Source organism: Symphalangus syndactylus, chromosome 24, assembly GCF_028878055.3.
Source record: "Symphalangus syndactylus isolate Jambi chromosome 24, NHGRI_mSymSyn1-v2.1_pri, whole genome shotgun sequence".
In the NCBI taxonomy this organism is placed as follows: domain Eukaryota; kingdom Metazoa; phylum Chordata; class Mammalia; order Primates; family Hylobatidae; genus Symphalangus; species Symphalangus syndactylus.
This window is the reverse complement of record NC_072446.2, coordinates 65,608,082-65,628,651: the sequence shown is the minus strand read 5'-3', so window position 1 is coordinate 65,628,651 and position 20,570 is coordinate 65,608,082. Positions and strand designations below refer to the sequence as shown.

The following is a 20,570-nucleotide window of genomic DNA, read 5'->3' as shown; positions in this document are numbered from 1 at the left end:
CACTTAAAAAAATTTTTTTTTTATCCCCAATGCCTAAAATTTCACTGGGATAGATGCTCTAATGTGGGTCAGTCTCCATACTAATTTTCATGTGTTTGACCTCCTATATTGGTCTTTTAATTTTAATTTATTGTCTCTCTTCATTTTTTTTAATTTTTGCTGAAGTTTCTGAGAGATTTCATCAGCTTTATCTTTCAACCATTCTATTAAGTTTGTAAAATTCAACTATCATTGTTTTAGTTTGTTGTCTTCTGATAGTTCTCTTTTTTTGTTGCCGTCATTTTTTGCTTTATGGCTGTAGTATCTGCAATCTCCCTAATGATAATTTTTAAAAAATGTTTTCTTCTGCCTCCATACTTTGTTTCAGCCAAGTAGGTTTTTTTCTCTGTTTGGTTTTCTTTCGTAATTTAATCTTGCCTTAGGTGGTAGGTGATTCCTGCTTGTTTACTTGTATTTGAGAGTGGGACATTAAAAGATGACTAGAATTTCTGCATATGGGTGTGGGGCTTATGGATGTGGACTTCACTTAAGAGCCATCTGTTTAGGCTGTTTCCTTGGGGAACCCCTATGTCAGTATTTTTAGACACTGTCTTTTAGATTAGTCCAATTCTCTGAATAGGGAGATTTCAGTCTGCAGTCTGGAGAGTGTGGGCAGGGTAGAGAGGCATGCAGGCAGAGGAAGGTCTCCGTTTGTATTCCCTAATTTCTCTTTGTTCAGAAGATTTCACCTTCTACTGTGCCTGGTGTTTTCCAGACTAGAGATCCTCTATTTCACCCTCTTGAGAAAATACTCCAGGTTTCTGCCAGGGTGAGAAAAAGCGGTTGCCTGGCTGAGCACAGTAAAGGGGAATATTTACCTTTTTATTGCCAAATAATATTCTATTGTATGATAGATCACATTTTATTTATCTGTTCATTAGTTGATGGACATTTGGGTTGTTTCCATTTTTTGACTATTATTAGTAGTGCTTCTGTGAGCATTCCTGTATAATTTTTTTGTATGGAGTTATTTTTTTTTTCTTGGATATATCCTTAGGAATGGAAATGCTGGGTCATGTGGCAACTCTTTAAATTTTGAAACGCTATCAAACTATTGTGCAAAGTGGCTACACTTTACATTCCTACCATCAATGTATGAGAGTTCCAGTTTATTCACATCCTTGCCAACATCTGTTATTATTTGTCATTTTGATTTTAGCTATTTATCTTAATGGGTATAAAGTAGTATCTCACTGTGGTTTTGATTTGCATTTATTTGATGGCTAATGATGTTAAGCATCTTTTCATGTGCTTATTGGTCATTTGTATATCTTCTTTGAAGGAATGTCTATTCAAATTCTTTGCTTATTTTTAAATTGAGTTATTTGTCCTCTTATTGAGTTGAGTTCTTTATATATTCTGGACATGAGTCCTTCATCAGATGTATGATTTGCAGATTTTTTTTCTATTCTGTGTATTATCTTTTTACTTTCTTGAAGTATAAAAGTTTTTAATTTTGATAAAATCTAATTTACTAATTGCTTTTGTCACTTCTGTTTTGGTATCATATCTAAGAAACTGTTGCCTAATGAAAGGCCACAAAAATTTATGCCTATGTTTTTTCCTAAGGTTTTTTATAGTTTTAGCTCTTATATTTAGGTCTTTGATCCATTCTGATTTAACTTTTTGTACATGGTGTGATGTAGCAGTCCAACTTTATTGTTCGGCATATGGATACCCAGTTGTCCTAGAACCGTTTGTTGAAAAAGCTATTTTCCCATCAAGTTATCTTAGTACCCTTGTTGAAAATCAATTGAACATAAATTTAAGGATCTATTTCTATCAATTTTATTCCAATTGACCTATATGTCTTTATTTATTTATTTTTTTGAGACAGAGTCTCACTCTGTCCCCCAGGCTAGAGTGCAGTGGCGCAATCTTGCCACACTGCAACCTCTGCCTCCTGGTTTCAAATGATTCTCGTGCTTCAGCGTTCCCAGTAGTTGGGATTACAGGTGTGCACCACCACGCCTGGCTAATTTTTTGTATTTTTAGTAGAGACAGGGTTTCACCATGTTGACCAGGTTGTCTCGAACTCCTGGCCTCAAGTGATTTGCTAGCCTTGGCCTCCCAAAGTGCTAGGATTACAGGTGTGAGCCACTGCGCCTGGCCTATATGTCTGTTCTTATGCTAGTGTAGGTTGAGCATCCCTGATATGAAAATCCAAAATATGAAATCCTCCAAAGTCTGAAACTTTCTGAATGCCAACATGATGCCACAAGTACAAAATTCCACACCTGACTTCACATGACAGTCTGTAGTCAAAATGCAGTCAAAACTTTGTTTCATGCACAAAATCATAAAAATATATAAAATTCAGGCTATCTGTATAAGGCGTATATGAAACATAAGTGAATTTTGTGTTTAGATTTGGATCTCATCCCCAGGATATCTCATCATGTATATGTAAATATTCCAAAATCTGCAAAAATCCTACATCTGAAACACTTCTGGTCTTAAGCATTTCTGATAAGGGATACTCACCCTGTACCATACTGTTTTGATTGTTGTGATGTTGTAGTAAGCTTTTATTTATTTATTTATTTATTTATTTTTTCAGACGGAGTCTTGCTCTGTCACCCAGGCTGGAGTGCAGTAGCATGATTTTGGCTCAGTGCAACCTCTGCCTCTCAGGTTTAAGCAATTCTCCTGCCTCAGCCTCCTGAGTAGCTGGGATTACAGGCACATGCCACCATGCCCAGCTCATTTTTGTATTTTTAGTAGAGACGGGGTTTCACCATGTTGGCTAGGCTGGTCTCAAACTCCTGACCTCGTGATCTGCCTGCTGTGGCCTCCCATAGTGTTGGGATCAACAGGCATGAGCCACTGCGTCCAGCTGTAGTAAGCTTTTAAATTTAGAAGCCTGAGTTCTCCGATTTCATTCTTCTTTTTCAGTATTGTTTTTGTTACTCCAGATCTCTTGCATTTTCACATACATTTTAGGATAAACTTGGTAATTTCTATAAAGAAGTCAGCTGGGATTTTGACAGGGCTTGCGATGAATCTGAGAACAATTTGGGACTATTGCTATATTAACAGCATGAAGTCTTACAATCCGTGAACATGGGTTATCTTTCCACTTAAGTCTTTAATTTCTTTCAATTATATTTTATGACTTTTGGTGTACAAATCTTGTACTTTTGTTATACTTATTCCTAAGTATTCTTTTTCATGTTATTATGAATGGAATTTTTCTTTAAATTTTATTTTAGGACTATTCATTGTTGGTATGTAGAAATACAGTAGATTTAAAAATATTTATCATATATCCTACAACCTTGCTGAACTTATTAATTCTAGTAGTTTTTTGATGATTTGTTAGGGTTTTCTATATATGAGAACATGTTGTTTATGAATAGACAGTTTATCTCTTTCTTCCTAATCTGGATGCTTTTTATTTCTTTTTCTTGCCTAATTGCCTTAGTTAGAACCTTTAGTACAATGATGAAAAGAAGTGGCAAGAGCAGATGTTTCTTGTAAAGACATGTCTCTCATCTTAAGGGAGAAAACATTTAGTCTTCATCATTAAGTATGATTTTAGCACTTGGTTTTTCCTAAATGTCTTTTATCAGGTTGAGATAGTCCTTTCTGTTTCTATTGTGTTGGCTTTTTTTTTTTTTAATTTAAAAAAACATTTTGGGTTTTTTTTTTTAATTTGGGATGATTATGTGCATTTCTTCTGTTATTCTATTAATAGAGTGTATTATATTGATTAATTTTCAGATCTTAAACTATCCTTGCATTCTTGGGATACATCCAACTTGATCATGGTGTATAATCTTTTTTACATGTTGCTATGTTTGATTTTCTAATATTTTATTGAGAATTTTTGTGTCTCTTCATAAGGGACATTGATGTGTGGTTTTCTTGTGATATCTCTCTCTGGTATTGGTATCAGGATGATACTGGCTTCAGAATTATTTGAGAAATTTTTCTTATGCTTCTGTCTTTTTAAAGAGTTTATGAGGGATTGGTTTAAATTATTCTTTACACATTTGGTAGGATATAGCAGAGAAGCTCTCTGAGCCTATGCTTTTCTCTCTCTCTTTTTTTTTTTTCTTTTTGTAGAGATGAGGTCTTGCTGTGTTGCCTAGTTTGGTCTCGAACTCCTGAGCTCAAGTGATCCTCCCACTTTGGCCTCCCAAAGTGCTGGGATTATAGGTGTGAGCCACCATGCCTGGCCAAGGCCTGTCCTTTTCTTTGCAAGCAGTGCTTAAATTACTAATTTAATATAGTATTTTGGTTAAGGGCAATTATAAGTGAACATTCATCTTATAAATACCCATTGATATTTTACTATTCAGCCAATCTTTTTCCTGTATAATTTCCAAATAAAAAGAAATTTTAATATACCTAATTATAACTTTTTTTTTTCTTAAAGGTCAGTAGTTACTGTGGAATCAGTAAGCCATGGCATCTAAGAAATTTGCTGTTAAAGTAAGTAATGTTTAATAGCTTTTTTAAAAGTGGCTAATCACTTTCTGATATTACTGAGTTCTGTGTTAATTGAAAATTGAAGTTCCTAACTTTCTACTTTTTAAACTTGGGACTCTGCAAAAATTTTTTTTTTCTTCAACTTTTAAGTTCTGGGGCACATGTGCAGGATGTGCAGGTTTGTTACATAGGTAAACATATGCCACAGTGGTTTGTTGCACAGATCATCCCATGACTTAAGTATTAAGCCCAGTGTCCATTAGCTATTCTTCCTGATGTTCTCCCTCCCCCTGCCCCTCCAACAGGTCCCAGTGTGTGCTATTTCCCACCATGTGTCTATGTGTACTAATTCAGCTCCCACTTATAAGTGAGACTGTGTGGTATTTGGTTTTCTGTTCTTGCATTAGTTTGTTGAGGATAATGCCTTCCAACTCCATCCACGTCCCTGCGAAGGACATGATTTTGTTCCTTTTTATGTCTGCATAGTATTCCATGGTGTATATGTACCACATTTTCTTTATCCGTTTTTTCACTGATGGGCATTTAGGTTGATTCCATTTCTTTGCTATTGTGAATAGTGTTGCAATGAACACACGCATGCATGTTTCTTTATAATAGAATGATTTTTATCTTGGGGGGTATATACCTGGTAATGGGATTGCTGGGTCAAATGGCATTTCTGCCTCTAGGTCTTTGGGAAATTGCCACACTGCCTTCCATAATAGCTGAACTAATTTACACTCCCACCAACAGTGTAAAAATCCTTTTTCTCTGCAACCTCACCAGCCCAGCATCTGTTGTTTCCTGAATTTTTAATAATCACCATTTTGACTGGCATGAGATGGTATTGTGTTGTTTTTGATTTGCATTTCTTTAATGATCAGTGTTGTTGAGCTTTTTTTCATATATTTGCTGGCTACATGAATGTCCTTTTTTCAGAAGAGTCTGTTTACGTCCTTTGCCCACTTTTTAATGGGGTCGTTTTTTTTCTTGTAAGTTTGTTTAAGTTCCTTGTAGACTCTGGATATTAGACCTTTGTCAAATAGATAGCTTGCAAATATTTTCTCCCATTCTTGTAGGTTGTCTTTTCACTCTGATGATAGTTTCTTACGCTGTGCAGAAGCTGTTTAGTTTAATTTGATCTCATTTGTCAATTTTTGCTTTTGTTGCAGTTGCTTTTGGTGTTTTGGGAACTCTGACAATTTTAAGTAGGCATATTGAAAATTTATATTTTGAGAATGAGATGGGGGAGAAAATGTTCATATGGTTATGAGGCATTCCTTGCTTCGTCTTTTAAAGATGCTTTTTGTTCATCCCTTTGTCTTTACTGTTAAAAATTATCATTCATATTCCAGGTCCATAGCATGATTTCTCATTATGTCAAAGCAGATAAAAGGTTGAAGCAAAAAAAGTAATCAGCAAATTCTCTACCTGAGTGAATGCCAGGAGAGTTCTCTTGCCTGGTTGCCCTCTTTCATTTTCCTCTTATAAATGTCCCTTCTTTGTTCCTTGATGGCTGGGGTTGAGACCTTCTCAGGTGTGGATACATGGGAGGCTCCTGTGTGAGGGATAGTGGGAGGGGAGAAGAGAACTGATGGTGAGTGCAAGATCTTGGAGATGCTTTCATATATGTTGGTGTTTCTTTAGGGCATTTTCTGTATGCTAGTGTTACCGTAAGTGCAAGTTCAAAACATCAAAATATAAATTACAATAGCTAGTTGGCCAGATTAGATACTATTTAATATTATAGCTATGTCTTTTTTTTAACCAAGTCAGTGCTTATTTAGATTTACTAACATATTTATAAATTTCATTGCTTTCAGTTGTTTCTTGTATCTATATATGTTCTTTAGTATTTCTTTCTGTGAAAGCATATAAGTGATGACTTTCACTATTTGTGTATCTAAAAATATATTTTGGTCTTACCGTAGAAAGATATTTAGTTTGTTTTAGAATTCTAGGTTGAGCATTATTTTCCAACAACACTTTAAAGATACGTTTTAATTGTCTGCTGGCCTCTTTTATTACTACTGAGGTGCTTAAAATCCACCTTAAAACTTAGTGGCTTGAAACACCAACCATTTTATAATCTCTCGATTCTGTAGGTTGCCTAGCATCAATTGAGTAATTTTTCCTTTTGACGTTGGTTGGGGCTGCAGTTCTACTTAGGTGGAACATGAAAGATGGCATACTCAGTGGCAGTTGATGCTGGCTTTGGTTGGAATCTCTGCTGGATCTATTAATTGTTGTCCTTCAGTTCTCATCCATGCGCCTGTTCTGTGTGGCTTGGGCATCTGTCCCGGTGGCTGAGTTTTGAGGGGTAGCATCTTAAGACTTGCACAATGAAAGAAGTATAATTTGTCAGTCCTCTGAAGGCCTAGATGCAGACATCTCAGAGGCCACTTCTGTGGCCTTCTATTGATCAGAGCATTCACAGGGTCAGCCTAGAGTCAGGGGAAGCTGCACTCTTGACTTGAGAAACAGCATTTTCTCACAGGGATTGGGAGAATTGTTGAGGTGAGTCTATGGAGACTACTCACCTCAGAAGTTCACTGTTGGCGTGATCTGATTCCTTTCTTGGTTATCTGTCTTTCTTCTCTGGTTGCTCTTAAGATTTATTTTTGTCTTTGCTCTTCTATAGTTTCACTATGAAATCTCTAGTTATAGTCTTGTTTTTATTAATCTGGCTTGGGATGCAATGTATGTCTTCAATTTGAAGACTCAAGTCATCACTTTTGGAAAATTCTTGACCATTTTCTCTGCCTCTCCTAGTTCTCTCTGTTCTCTTCTTATAGAGAACTTTTATTTGAAGTTTGTTGGATAGTCTCATATGACTTTATTATATGCTGGAGGAGTGAGGTTAATTTGTCCAAGACTGAGCCCCGGTAGTCTGTCTGCTCAGAAAAGGTCTGGGCTTCTTGCCAAAACTCTGTTGAAACTGGCTATGGCCAAGTAGGGCAGACCATCCTGGTCAACCATGAAGCTTGGACCTGAGGCCCCTAATTATGCCAAAGATGGGTCTGTTCCATACCCATGGAAGTGGCATATTCTGCTACCATATTATCCCATCTTATAGTGACACCTGCAAGGCTTGGAACAGAGCTTCCAGATCATGGCAGGCAGAGGAGTTGCCTCAACTGTGAGTATCAGGCTAGCAGAATAGGGATAGGGGCAGGGTTCTAACACATTGTATTGAAGGCTGTGCACATCACTTGGTGGTTGTATTTCTGCCTCTGACAGGCTAGAGGCCAGTGCTTCTCTAATCATGTACCTTACTTAAAAGCTCCAGGACTCAAGCATGGGGATCCCTTTTTAAATATCTGACATCAAGTTTTGCCAGATTTCTGTGCTCTGCTCCAGGGTATCATGGGCAGCAGGAGACCTGCATACCTGCTACTGATGTTGTCAGACATGCTTTCTTCCCAGGGAACACTGCTCCTGAAGTCTTGTGTGAGTGCTGTGTGGCCAGTGGCCTGTGTGAGTGCTGTGTGGCCAGTGGCCAATTGCCCTTCCCCGTTTTTCTTTTCGTTATTGCTTTGAGAGTGCTTTTTTCCCCTCTGAAACAGGATCTCACTCAGTTACCCAGGCTGGAGTGCAGTGGTGTGAATATGGCTCATTTCAGCCTTGACCTCCTGGGCTTAAGCAGTCCTCCTGACTTAGCCTCCTGAGTAGCTGGGACCACAGGCATCCACCACCACTCTTGGCTAATTTTTTTTATTTTTAAATTTTTGTAGAGATGGAGTCTTAGAGCGAAAAAGGAAGATATTACATATAACCACAAAACAAGGTTAGGATGTTTCGAACTAGGGAAATTCCCAAGAACAAGAAAGAGCTCTTATAAATTAAAGACATAATATAAATAAAAATATGATAAAGTATGGGGCAAACACCAAGGAACACTGCCCAGAAAGTAGAACAAAAAGATAATAGATTAAAAAATTGAGGAGAAAACCACAAGAAAATTACAGTTTCAGTCTTGATATGAAAAATTGGAATTCTAGAAAGAAAAACGGTTGAGAAAAAATTATGAAAGAAATAATACAATTTACTGGAAGCGGAGGATACAAAGTTCCTGTTTGAAAGAGCTGTGAGTGAATACACAATAAAGTCAATGAAAAAGAGTTGTGCTAAGGCATATCATCCTAAAATTTCAGAACACTGGGAATTTAGAGAAGAACTTAAAAAGCAAACAGATTACAGACAGAGGATCAAGAATCAGAACACCCTTCTCAATAGCAATAACTAGGAGACAGTAGAACAATACCTTTAATATTTTAAGAAAAATAGTTTCCAACCAAGAATTCCCTTTACAGCCCAACTTTCAGTCACATGGTGGAATAGAGACATTTATTTTTAGGATGCAGAGTGTAGAAAACACTTCCCTTCTGATGCACACTGTTTTAGAAAGGATGTGGTCTTCCAAAATGGGGGAATAAACAGAGAAAGAATCAGAGATGGGATCCAGAAAATAGGGAACCAGACAGGTAAGGGCCTAACCAAATTCCTTGATGATTACTGTGTATTTTGCCTAGAAAGTGTAAGGGTGGAAAGGGTGTGATCCTTTCCTCCCCATCATGAAGGGTCACAGCCAGCACCCTTGTAACAAAAGACTAAGTTAACTAAGGAAAGCATAACAAATTTATTATGTGCACACAAGTGCATGGGAGTCATACAAAATATGAACACTCAAAAGCTGGACCTGATGGCATATGCCTGTAGTCCCAGCCATTTGGGGAGGCTGAGGCAGAAGATTTGCTTGAGCCCAGGAGTTTGAGTTCAGCCTGGGCAACATAGAGAGACCCTGTCTCTAAAAACAACAAGAAGAAACGAAAACCCAAAGAGCCAGATGGTTGACCCTTAATACCCTCTTCACTGGGGAGAGGGAACTGGGAGATATAGGGCTAACTGATTTTTGGGGGAAATGAATGGACCTGAGAGACAGAAATTAACTTGTAAATGATTCTCTTCAGAATTTGAATGAACCAAGAAGCAGAGAATATCTAGTTGAAGTGCCTGTCCACTATGTGGTTGCATTCTTTAGTCTTCTTTTCTGCTATAGATAATTTCAGGGAATATGGAAGGCAATTGTGTTCCTCTTTGGGTATCCAGTTTCTAGATAGATAATAGAGCTTCTGTGGACAGCCTCATCTTGTGCTTTGGGAGAGACAACAGATTGAGGGGAGGAGGGGAGGAGGTCAGAGAGACCTTGCTGCTGCTTTTTTAGTTTAGCATGTCAAAGTGTTATATTTCTGGGTATTGGTTTCTGAACTGCAACCAAAGTAGCCAGTTCTATTGGAAGAAGACAGAGGGTTCCGTGAAAGATTTCTCCAACAAAAAATGAAATGAATAAAATACTTCATGTAAATACTTCATGTATTTAAATGCATTGAGAAGAGATTTTTTTAGGCCTGTCAGGTAGCATGGGAATGATTTAATCATAGGAATATATAAAACTAAACAAAAGAAAAATGATGCAACCCTCAGCTCTCAGTAAACGAAAGATTGTGCAAGATAGGAAATTAAGCCTAGTATACTACATGGCTCAGCTTTTTGTTCTTCTTGTTATAGAGATGGGGTCTTGCCCTGTTGCTCAGGCTGGAATGCAGTGGCACAGTCATAACTCACCGCGGCCTTTAACTCCCAGGCTCAAGTGATCCTCCTGCATGGTTCAGCTTTGAACAGAGGTTATATTTCATAATATTGTGAACTCCAAGTTTTGGAAGGCCGGGGAAGGAAACGTGGGAGGGCAGGTATAAGGATTAAGTCCTCATTTTCCACATAAAGTATATAGAACTGAAATAATAAGACATTTGTAGGATAAACATAGTGTTTATAAATATGTTGGCAAATTACCAGATCAAAAAGCTAAGTTTCAGTGTGGTTGCCCTTGGTGAGTGAGAGTTGGAGTGAGAGAGGGGGCTGGATGAGGCAGAAGAGGCCATTTTGTTTGTTTGAAAGATGGGGTCTCCTTATGCTGCTCAGTCTGATCTTGAACTACCGGGCCCAAACAATCCTCCTGCCTCAGCTTCCTGAGTAGCTGGGACTACAGATGTGTACCACTACACCCAGCTTGAGACCTCACTTTGATATGTCGTTTTAATATGTGTCTATGCATTAATATAAAAATTAAGTACATAAATAAAATGTAGGCTGCATACAGTGGTTCACATCTGTAATCCCTGCATTTTGGAAGGCCCAGGAAGGAGGATCACTTGAGGCCAGGACTTAGAGACCAGCAGCCTGAATAACATAGCGAGACCCCATCTCTAAATTAAAAAAAAAAAAAAAAATTAATAAAATTTAAAAGGAATTAATTAACTTACGCAAATTTTTCACATAGATGCAGCCATTTTTGACTGGGTTGAAAAGTACTTGGTTAGAGCAGGGTTTCAAAGTAACAGAAAAACTGATGAACACCAAGTAGTTTGCCACTTGATCTGGGTTGTTTATTCTAAGACTGCCCTTGGAATGGCATTAATTATTCATGCAAACGACTTATCCTTCTTCAAGGGAAGAAATATCTTCTGACCTTCCTGCATATGAATACTTTTTTTTCTTTTTAACTGCTGTGGTTCTGGCCTTGAATTCTTTTTTTTTTTAATCACTATGTTTTAGAGACAGGATCTCATTATGTTGCCCAGGCTGAACATGAACTCCTGGGCTCAAGCTGTCCTCCCGACTCAGCCTCCTAAGTAGCTGGGACTACAGGTGGCACTGCCACCGCGCAGCTGGCTCTTGAACTCTTTCAAGAGTTGAAGACTCTTCCGAGGCCAGACTCCCAGGAAATGGCAGTAGTGCATGAGATGTGGGAATCCTTGGAAGTACAACTTTCAGGGTCTATAGACTTCTGGGCTACTGCAGCTTGTAGCAGGGAGGTATGTCCTGTACTTCAGTGAGTGACTCTTATTTTAACAGAAAGAAGTGGTAGCAGCAGGCACGTCTCCCCAAGGCTTCATAGCAATCTTAAACCCAAGCTTTGCACCCACTCCAGCGTTTTAAAGTTTCCAAAATAATAAACTCTTTAGGGAAAAGATCTAGACCAGAGATCTGCAAATTACAGCCCACATGCCGGCTGCTTGTTTTTGTAAATAATGTTTTACTGGAATACAGCCACTCCCACTTGTTTACATATCATCCCTGGCTACTTTTATGCTACAATGAAGTGGAGGGTTGAGTAGTTGAAACAAAGACCTTATTGCCTGCAAAGCCTGAAATGAACACACTCACATACACTGATTTATGTATAGAATATGTATACCAATATATCTTTTATTTATTTTTTTTTTTGAGATTTAGTCTCGCTCTGTTGCTCTGTCGCCCAGGTTGGAGTGCCGTGGTAAGATCTCGGCTCACTGCAACCTCTGCCTCCCAGGTTCAAGTGCTTCTCTTGTCTCAGCCTCCCAAGTAGCTGGGATTACAGGCACACGCTACCACGCCCAGCTAATTTTTGTATTTTTAGTAGAGACAAGGCTTTGCCATGTTGGCCAGGCTGGTCTCAAACTCCTGACCTTAAGTGATCTACCTGCCTCTGCCTTCCAAAGTGATGGGATTACAGGTGTGAGCTACTGTGCCCAGCCTACAAATATATCTTTTACAGCACATCTGAATTCCTATTAGCCGCATTTCAAATGCTCAGTAGGCACTGTTGGCTAGTATCAGCTGTATTGGCCAGCACAGATCTAAATCACTGTATTCTTGGTACTCCTACCTCCTTGTACCTTATCAGAATAAGCCTTCAATGAAGTTACCTTGGGTTAAACTGGCTGCAGGTGTGGGGTAAGTTAGCAAGGCCAAGGTAAAGCCATTTCCTTTGCAAGAAATAGACATGGACACATAATGTAATAATCATGAATGTTTATCCATTAAAACTTTAGTAAAATAAAAAAGAAATCCAAATATCAAATTATTGTTAAAAGTGACAAGTGATACACATGGTGTCTACCTCAGGAAAGTTTATGTGTCCACCTCTGCCTTAGAGGCATTCGAAAAAGTATAGAATGTTGCCAGAATCGCTCTCAATAATAATTATATCTTATGATTTTGAATTTAAATTTTGGGTCCCAGAGGAGCAGTGCTGTGAAAGTTTCCTACCTCATTGTGTGTCTCTGTAGATCATTTCCTCTGCTTCCGGCATCTGTTTTCTTGGATTAGTTAGGTATTATACTAAAGTCTAGAATTCTTTTGGCTGCAGAGCTTTCTCTGCTGCTTCCCTTCCCCCCCAACCTACTTTATTGTGGGTGGGAAAATTTTTGTTGAGAGGGCTTGATTAATTAGAAGGGATTCCTGGCTTCCCTAGGGGTGGCAGCCTGGGAAGATTACAGAGCCTGGCTTAGTGACAGGCCAGTCTGTATTTAAGGAAAAACTCGGACCTGCCAGATTTCTCTGGAATGTGCATCTGGCTTTGTCTTCTACAGGGAATGTGTAATGATCCCCTCCTCTTTCTTCCCACCCATTCCAGGAGGCTGAAAGCTTTTACTTTTGCTCTTGATGGGGTTGTCTACTTTTTATTCTGGGAGAGGGGAGGGCTGGAATTTAGGGGTAGGAAGCTTGAGTCATTTTCTAAATCTAAAGTAAAAGATTTAAGATTTTATTAATATTTAGTAGGAAAGGAGATATTTTATTAAAAAAAAAAAAAGAACTCCCTGCATGTTTACTATCAATGTTTTTCTTTCCACTCTTTTGGAGCAATTATAGTTTTATGTTCTTCTCTGAATTTCAGTTAACTTTAGTCTTCACATTCCTTAGAACACCACAAAAAGAGAAATAAGTGTAAGAATTGACAATGATTTCCCCTTTATAGTAAAAGTATAGAGCAGCTCTTTAAACTTCCAGAGAAAGAGACAGTTGAATAGTAAGTGGGTAATCACTAGGTTTTTGTCTTGCTAGTTTGCCTCAAGGAATCACTTAAATCCTGTGTCCTAGGTTTTTTCCGTCTACTTAAATGGGAACGTGGTACTGACTTTGTTATCAGTGCTCATTTGAAAATGGCTGCGTTGATTTTGTGTATCACATTGAAAAGATTTATGCAATTATTTTCATAACAATTGAGTTCTAGGTACTTTTTCTACGCATTTTAAGAAAGAATGAAACTGAAGTGCCTAAACAGAATAAATCACAAACATTTTAAATGGTTATTTTCTTTACTGGAAATAACTTTGGAGTGTGCAACCTTTGTCCCAAAGAATGTTTTTACAGAGATTTGTCTCTGTGAAACTTTTAAAGTGAAAGAAGTACCTCTGTATTTCTTCTCCTGATACTTAAAGTCTGCATCTTCCAATTCCTCCTTAAATTTCATGTATTCCTTGTAAGAGCTTTATGTTTTAAAGACATACAGGGTCGATCAGAGTTTGCAGAGTGGTTGATGATATGCCCAAACTAACATAGGATGCTGTTTTCCCATTCAGTATCATTGTTCTATTGCTTTGCTCATGCTGGAAGCTGTATTCAGGTAAGTATGTGCGGATTTCGTGAATGAATTGAAATAAAATTAGTAAAAGTTTTCACACCAGCAGTCACCCAATGACTTTTATCTCAGGCTTAGAGCTTTTAGGTACCTTCTCACTCTGTAGGGCATCTGCTCTGAGTGTTGATGACTTTGAAACAAAGTTCTTGGACTTGAAATTAATTTTTTTTTCTAAGTGTTCTCTCTGCCTTTCTGGCCAGACACCCAGTTTTCTGGGCTTCATTTCCCAGTCCTTTCCTTATGTGATAATAGATAAACTAGTCTGTTCTTTTTTTGGATGACTAAAAAATGTGTAAATACAGCTCTGGCTTCTTATCCTCCTTTTTAGTCTCAACTTTCCACCTACCTCCAAGAAGTTTCTGCCTACATTGATCCCTAAAACTTCAAACAAAGAACTGAGTTTATCATAGCTTTCATCTAAGCTGATTTTTGCTTTGAAAGTCTCTGATGCTACCTTCACACACTGTGGGCTTGCCAAACGATATCTTCTTGTCCTTCATTCTTTAGTCACTTACTAAACGCATTCCTGCTCTGCGGAGCATCTTGAATTTACTCCTTCTCTTACAAATTCAAGCCCTTATTGTCCTTGTTTTTATGTCCATGTTAATCTCTGAGAACCTCTGTGCCTCTCTTCTCTTACCATTCCAGTTCATCTAGACAAGTGCCAGGGTAATGTTTTCTTAACATCATATTCGTCATGTTACTTCCTCACTTAGGTGATCAGGGTAATTCCTTTTGTTTAAACGGATCTAATCTGAACTCTCCAGCGAGACTTAAGGCATTCCGATAATTACCGTCCCTTTCCTTTTTAACTTGGACTCATGTTTGTTTTCATCTTGGAACTGGGTAACGTGGCCCACCTATTCCTGTGAAACTAATGCATTTGCATTTCGTGCAGTCATCTGGCTTTTCTGTGGTTTTCTCTCTACTTGCTATGTCTCACCTTTTCTTCCTTGGTCCACACCCGTCAGCTTTTTCCAAGCTTGACCAGTGAATGACTCGCTTTTTCTTTGTTACACATCTAAACCTTTCCCATATTGATTTCTCTCTTGCTATGTGTTTCTTTGACTGTTATGTGCAGTTTATGTTATGTTTTATATATGTTTCCAATTTCTTTTCTTTCCTAAGAACATCATCTTGAGGTGATATACATATGCTTTTATATATATTATGCCTAGCCACATTCCCTGGGAAGGAGGACCTGTCCTATGCTTCTTTCGTATCTGCACAGGCCTGGAATAGTATAAAGCAGGGGTGTCCAATCTTTTGGCTTCCCTGGGCCACACTGGAAGAATAATTGTCTTGGGCCACACATAAAATACACTTATACTAACAATAGCTGATGAGCTTTTAAAAAAAAAAATCGCATAAGAAATCTCATAATGCTTTAAGAAAGTTTACACATTTGTGTTGGGCTGCATTCAAAGCCATCCTGGGCAGCGAGTTGGACAAGTGTGGTCTAAAGCATTTCTGAAGTGTCCAGTACCCCTCACTTCCCTTGTCCCAAAGATGACAAGTTTCTTTCGTCTTGGCTCATAGAGAACAGGGAAGTCACTCCAGCTTTGAATTATTTCTTACGGGTCTTTTTTTCAGTTCCAGTGAGGGAATGTTGTAATCTTCAATTTGTGGTATATTTGGTTTTTTTAAAAAAATTCATCTCAACCTATTTCTCCTTTTAGGAGTCCACAGCTCTACTTTGAAAATATTTTTAATAATTCTTTTGAAAATACCCTCTATTAATAATCAAGATGGCAATCCATAGAATTTGCTTCTCTATGCTTCAGGAAAATAAAATGTTTCAGTATAATGGTTTTGATTGTCTAGACATTATATTTTAATTTCTTAGCGTTAGACCTTGATATTTTTAATTTTTCCAACATATGTACAAAGCATGTGCTTTTATTACTTATTCTAATGTAAAAATTAATTCTTACCAGAAAAGTAAACTCAGGATCTCTTACCAAATAGATGAACTCAGTAAGCACCTTGGATTCTCTCTGAGGGCTGTAGGGGGCATCATTGTTCCATGTTTTATAAAGTATCTTCCTGCTGTGATCTAAAGAAGCACAGCAACTAAAGTGCCTTTACAGTCGTTGGCTCCTACCCACGTTACTATGACATCCTAAATGCCTGTTTGTTTGCCTGGTGGTTGTATGTGCACACTTGCATCCCTAGCCTTTTATGAATGTGTATATTTAGATTGCTTCTGTCATAAAGTCCTCCTGACTAGGATGTACCACCACCAAACACTGAGGGAAGACAGTCCCAGCAACGAAAACTATCCAAAGTGGCCCCTGGGAAAGCATTCTCAGAGTGACGCAAGACTGCCTGTTCAGTACTTCCTTTCCAGATGCAGGAACCTGGAGATGATGGTCAGAGAGTAAGGATCCTCTTTGTCCTTTGAAAGCTTTGGGACCCCAGTTCGGCCCTGGTCCCAGCAGTAAAGGCTGGAGGGGGTCAATCAGGTCTGGAAAGAAATCCTTGAAGTCATAGTTTTATTACCATAACTGCTCATCCGACTTACCTTTCCTTTTTGTTATTATTACTCTTAGTTTGGGGGATGCTTGGTTGAGAAAGTGAGGGATGGGGTGGGGATTGAGAGTGTCCTTGCAATTTACAGTCCCAGAGAATTCCATGGAAATGACATACCATTGAAATGGCTAAAATGTACAGCAGCGTAGTCGTCATTAGCCAAATAATGTAACGATGCACAGTGTTTGCTAATTGTCCTTTGAGATACTTCTCTAGTAGTAGGCTCTTGGAATATCCATGATTAAGTAATACAGGAAGCTAGGCCTCTATATGTGTCACTTTGTCCCATGTGAGTGTCATGTGACAAAAACACTGATTTTCAGACTGTTGGAAATAATCAGGTTATTAATAGTTACCCTACACACTCACATACCCACATGCACACACTTGTGCTATATTTTGCGAGTTTAATATGAGGTGAAAAAAGAATGTCATGCTGTTTGTTCCACAGTGGAATAGCATTATATAGATTCTGGTAAGGTATGTACCAGGTCTAGCATCCAGATCCTTACTACCTGAAAAATTCACCGTATGTTACTGATTAGTATTGAGATCATGTCTGGTTCTAAATTTTTGTGGTTCTCTAAATCTATTCATTTTACTCTAGGTTCTTTGATAGTACTTCTTGAAATTTAGATCATTAAGTCTTTGAGGAAAGGATTCTAGAAAATTAAAATATCAGACTTTTAATCAGGATTCCTGAATTCATGTTGTGGTTTCACTTATGAAAACTGGATGACTTTGGGTGAATTTTATTACCCCTCTGAGCATCTTATTTCTTCAGCTATAAGATAGAAGTAACAGCAGTGTCTGTTTTACAGGGTTTCTTTTGGATATAAAATTAGTAATAAAAGACATAATGCTGTGAAAGTGGGAAAATAACATTTTATGCATGTCTTGGGCTGTCAGTAATTATTTTATTATCTTACAGTGACATGCTGTATAGTATTTAAGGGACTTGGCCTTGACTTATTTGTTCCTGGTCTCATAATTCTTGGGAGTGAGGAGTAGTCTAATTCTTTTCATATGTGAGGGCTCAATTAGCAAATTTTTATTTATCCTCATCATGCAAGGCCCTGGGTTAGGCACTATAGACACAGATGAGGCTGATGATTGCCCATCCCTAACCTCAGGGAGTTTGCAGTGAGAAATTAATGTGTCAAACTAATATCACTAAATAAAGATTAGTGAAACAGAGATACCAGAGCACCCAGCATAGCTGGGTTATGACCAGATGAGCCCAGTAATTTTTTTCAGACATGTTTCTGAATGGGATGTTGTGGCAAAGCCATAGGGCAGCCTATCTGTTGGGTGCACTATTTATTAATCAGTTTATACTTTGGGCTACAGTGGCAGGTGGTCAGGATTAGGAGTTAGGGTTGTTAGATTTTAGTCCTTGCTATTGATTCCTATCTAGGGACAAGTCAGCTAACCTCTTTTGTTTCCGTTATCTGTATCTGTGTGACAAAGAAGCCCCACTATTCTCATATTTCAATGGGTCAGAAAATCCAGCTGGGCAGTTTTTCTGCTTTATTTGTCTTTGGCTGGGGTCAATCACTCAGATGCATTTGGTTACTGACCAGGCTACAAAGCTCCAGAAGACTTCACTCACATGTTTAGTTCTTCTCAATGATACCCTCTCTCTTCAGAAGGTGTCTCATCACTCAGTAATCTGGCTTGAGATCCCTTACAACATGGCATCTGGCTTCCCCAGAGCACATGAAAGTGGAAGCTGCCAGCTTCCTAAGTGCTACCTCTGGAACTGGGACACTATTATTTCCACTGTATTCTATTGGGCAGCAAATCACAAGGTCAAGAGGAGAGGAAATAGCTCTGCCTCTTGATGGAAGGAGCAGTGTACCTCCCGAGGAGGGAAGGGATTGTTGGTGGCCATCTTTGGAAATTGTTTATTATAGTTTTCTTATTTGTTTATTATAGTTTTCTTATCTATTAAATGAAATGTTGAATTAGGGAGTTTCTAAGGGCCTGTCAAGCTCTACATTTCTGTAATACTGTACTTTTTTATTTTTTTGAGACGGAGTCTGGCTCTGTCACCCAGGCTGGAGTGCAGTGGCGTGATCTCGGCTCACTGCAAGCTCCGCCTCCCGGGTTCACGCCATTCTCCTGCCTCAGCCTCCCGAGTAGCTGGGACTACAGGCGCCCGCCACCACGCCCGGCTAATTTTTTGTATTTTTAGTAGAGACAGTTTCACCGTGTTAGCCAGGATGGTCTCGATCTCCTGACCTCGTGATCCGCCTGCCTCGGCCTCCCAAAGTGCTAGGATTATAGGTGTGAACCACCGCGTCCGGCCTGGTAATACTATACATTTTTATTTAAGGAATTTTTGTGTGCATGGTATAATGGAAATAATTTGGCCTTTGGAGGCAGAAAGGCCTGGGTTTGAACCAGGGCCTTAAGATTGACCAGCACCTTGGGAAGTGCCTTGAGTCTTTCTGAGCTTTTGTACACATCTGTTAAATAATAGGGTTAATTAAATAGGATTAATGTTAACTCACTTCTATAATAATTGTCCATCTTAGCACAGAGTCACGACCCAGAAGGTGTTAGCACCCATCCCTTTTCCCTTTTGTGTTACCTGATATAGGCCTTTTTAAAGCCAACAATAGTTAAAGACATTCATTGAGGTTTTTTTGTTTTGTTTTGTTTCATTCAAATATAAAAATATTTAGGTGTTTAATTGTGTTTTGCAGATGCTGGCGTATTTTTCTAAGACCAGGAGTTCAAACAAAACTGTTAAGTTTGTTTGTTTATCTGTTTTGGTGTTATAAATTGTCCTTAGAACATTGTTGCTATTAAGAAAGCAGGCTTTAAAATAACTTAATTTGAAAAATGCATTTTGGTCTGTGAACAGCTGAGTTATTTGGCATTCTAGTAACTTTTGTCTGGAAGAAAAAAATAGCTGTGGGGCATGGGCAGCATTCGGTCTGTTATACACAGTAGTGGTACTTAGCTTGTGAACCAGGCCTGATAGGTGAGACTGGGCATGCACTTCTACTCACAGGCTAAATGGCTGAAACCACTGGGGTCAGAAAGCTCAGCAACTAAGGGCAGTAGGGGAAAAGAAAGGCTCTGTTGTCTCTAAAGCACTGGTTCTCAAAGTGTATTCCCTGGACCAGCAGCATTAGTATCTCCCACAGTCATTGCAGTGATTTTATTATACTGGTTATTGAGAGGGTTAAATAAAATGATGCATATAAAGTGTTTAGCACAGTACCAAGTAACCATTTAGTAGGTGTTAGGCATTATTAATAATATTCGTCTTCATTGTCATAAGTATTGATATCATTGTGGTTAATACTTTTCTGCCAGAGTGTGTCTTGAAGCAGCTTATTTTGCAATTCTTCTTAAAGCTGCCAGAGTTCTGTTTTTTTTTTTTTTTTGAGACAGAGTCTCGCTCTGTCACCCAGCCTGGAATGCAGTGGTGTAATCACGGCTCACTGCAACCTTCACCTCCTGGGTTCAAGCAATTCTCCTGCCTCAGCCTCCCAAGTAGCTGGGATTACAGGCGCCTGCCACCACGCCTGGCTAATTTTTAAAAAATGTTTAGTAGAGACAGGATTTCACCATGTTGGCCCGGCTGGTTGGTCTTTTTTTTTTTTTTTGAGAGGAGTCTTGCTCTGTCGCCCAGGCTACAGTGTGGTGACATGATCTTGGCTCACTGCAACCTCCACCTCATGGGTTCAGGCGATTCTCTTGCTTCAGCCTCCCAAGTAGCTGGGATTACAGACACACGCCACCATGCCTGGCTAATTTTTGTATTTTTAGTAGAGACGGGAGTTCACCACGTTGGCCAGACTGGTCTCAAACTCTTGACCTCAGATGACCCACCTGCCTCAGCATTCCAAAGTTCTGGGATTAAAGGCGTGAGCCACGGCGCTCGGCCTCAGGCTGGTCTTGAACTCCTGACCTCAGGTGATCCACCCTCATTGGCCTCCCAAAGTGCTGGGTTTACAGGCATGAGCCACAATTCCTGGCCAAAGCTGCCTGAGTTCTGATTAGTTCTTTTTAAAAGCTTATGAATGGTGTGCTGGTCTAACAATATTTCAAGTTGTCAAGTAAGAAGGAGCTTCTTACAAAAGCC

At 38.8% G+C, this 20,570-nt stretch overlaps 1 protein-coding gene across 2 annotated transcripts in view; it reads left to right on the top strand.

The window, feature by feature from the left end:
• SLX4IP (SLX4 interacting protein) overlaps positions 1–20,570 on the top strand; it is a 201,082-nt gene that overhangs the window by 17,164 nt on the left and 163,348 nt on the right. For both annotated transcript variants that reach the window (XR_010119477.1, XM_055266614.2), the window contains exon 2: positions 4,421–4,476. Coding sequence is in view for 1 of the 2 variants with exons in the window: in XM_055266614.2 (XP_055122589.1) it covers positions 4,450–4,476 (27 nt within the window). In the remaining variant the exon portion in view is untranslated. The remainder of the gene's footprint in view (positions 1–4,420; positions 4,477–20,570) is intronic.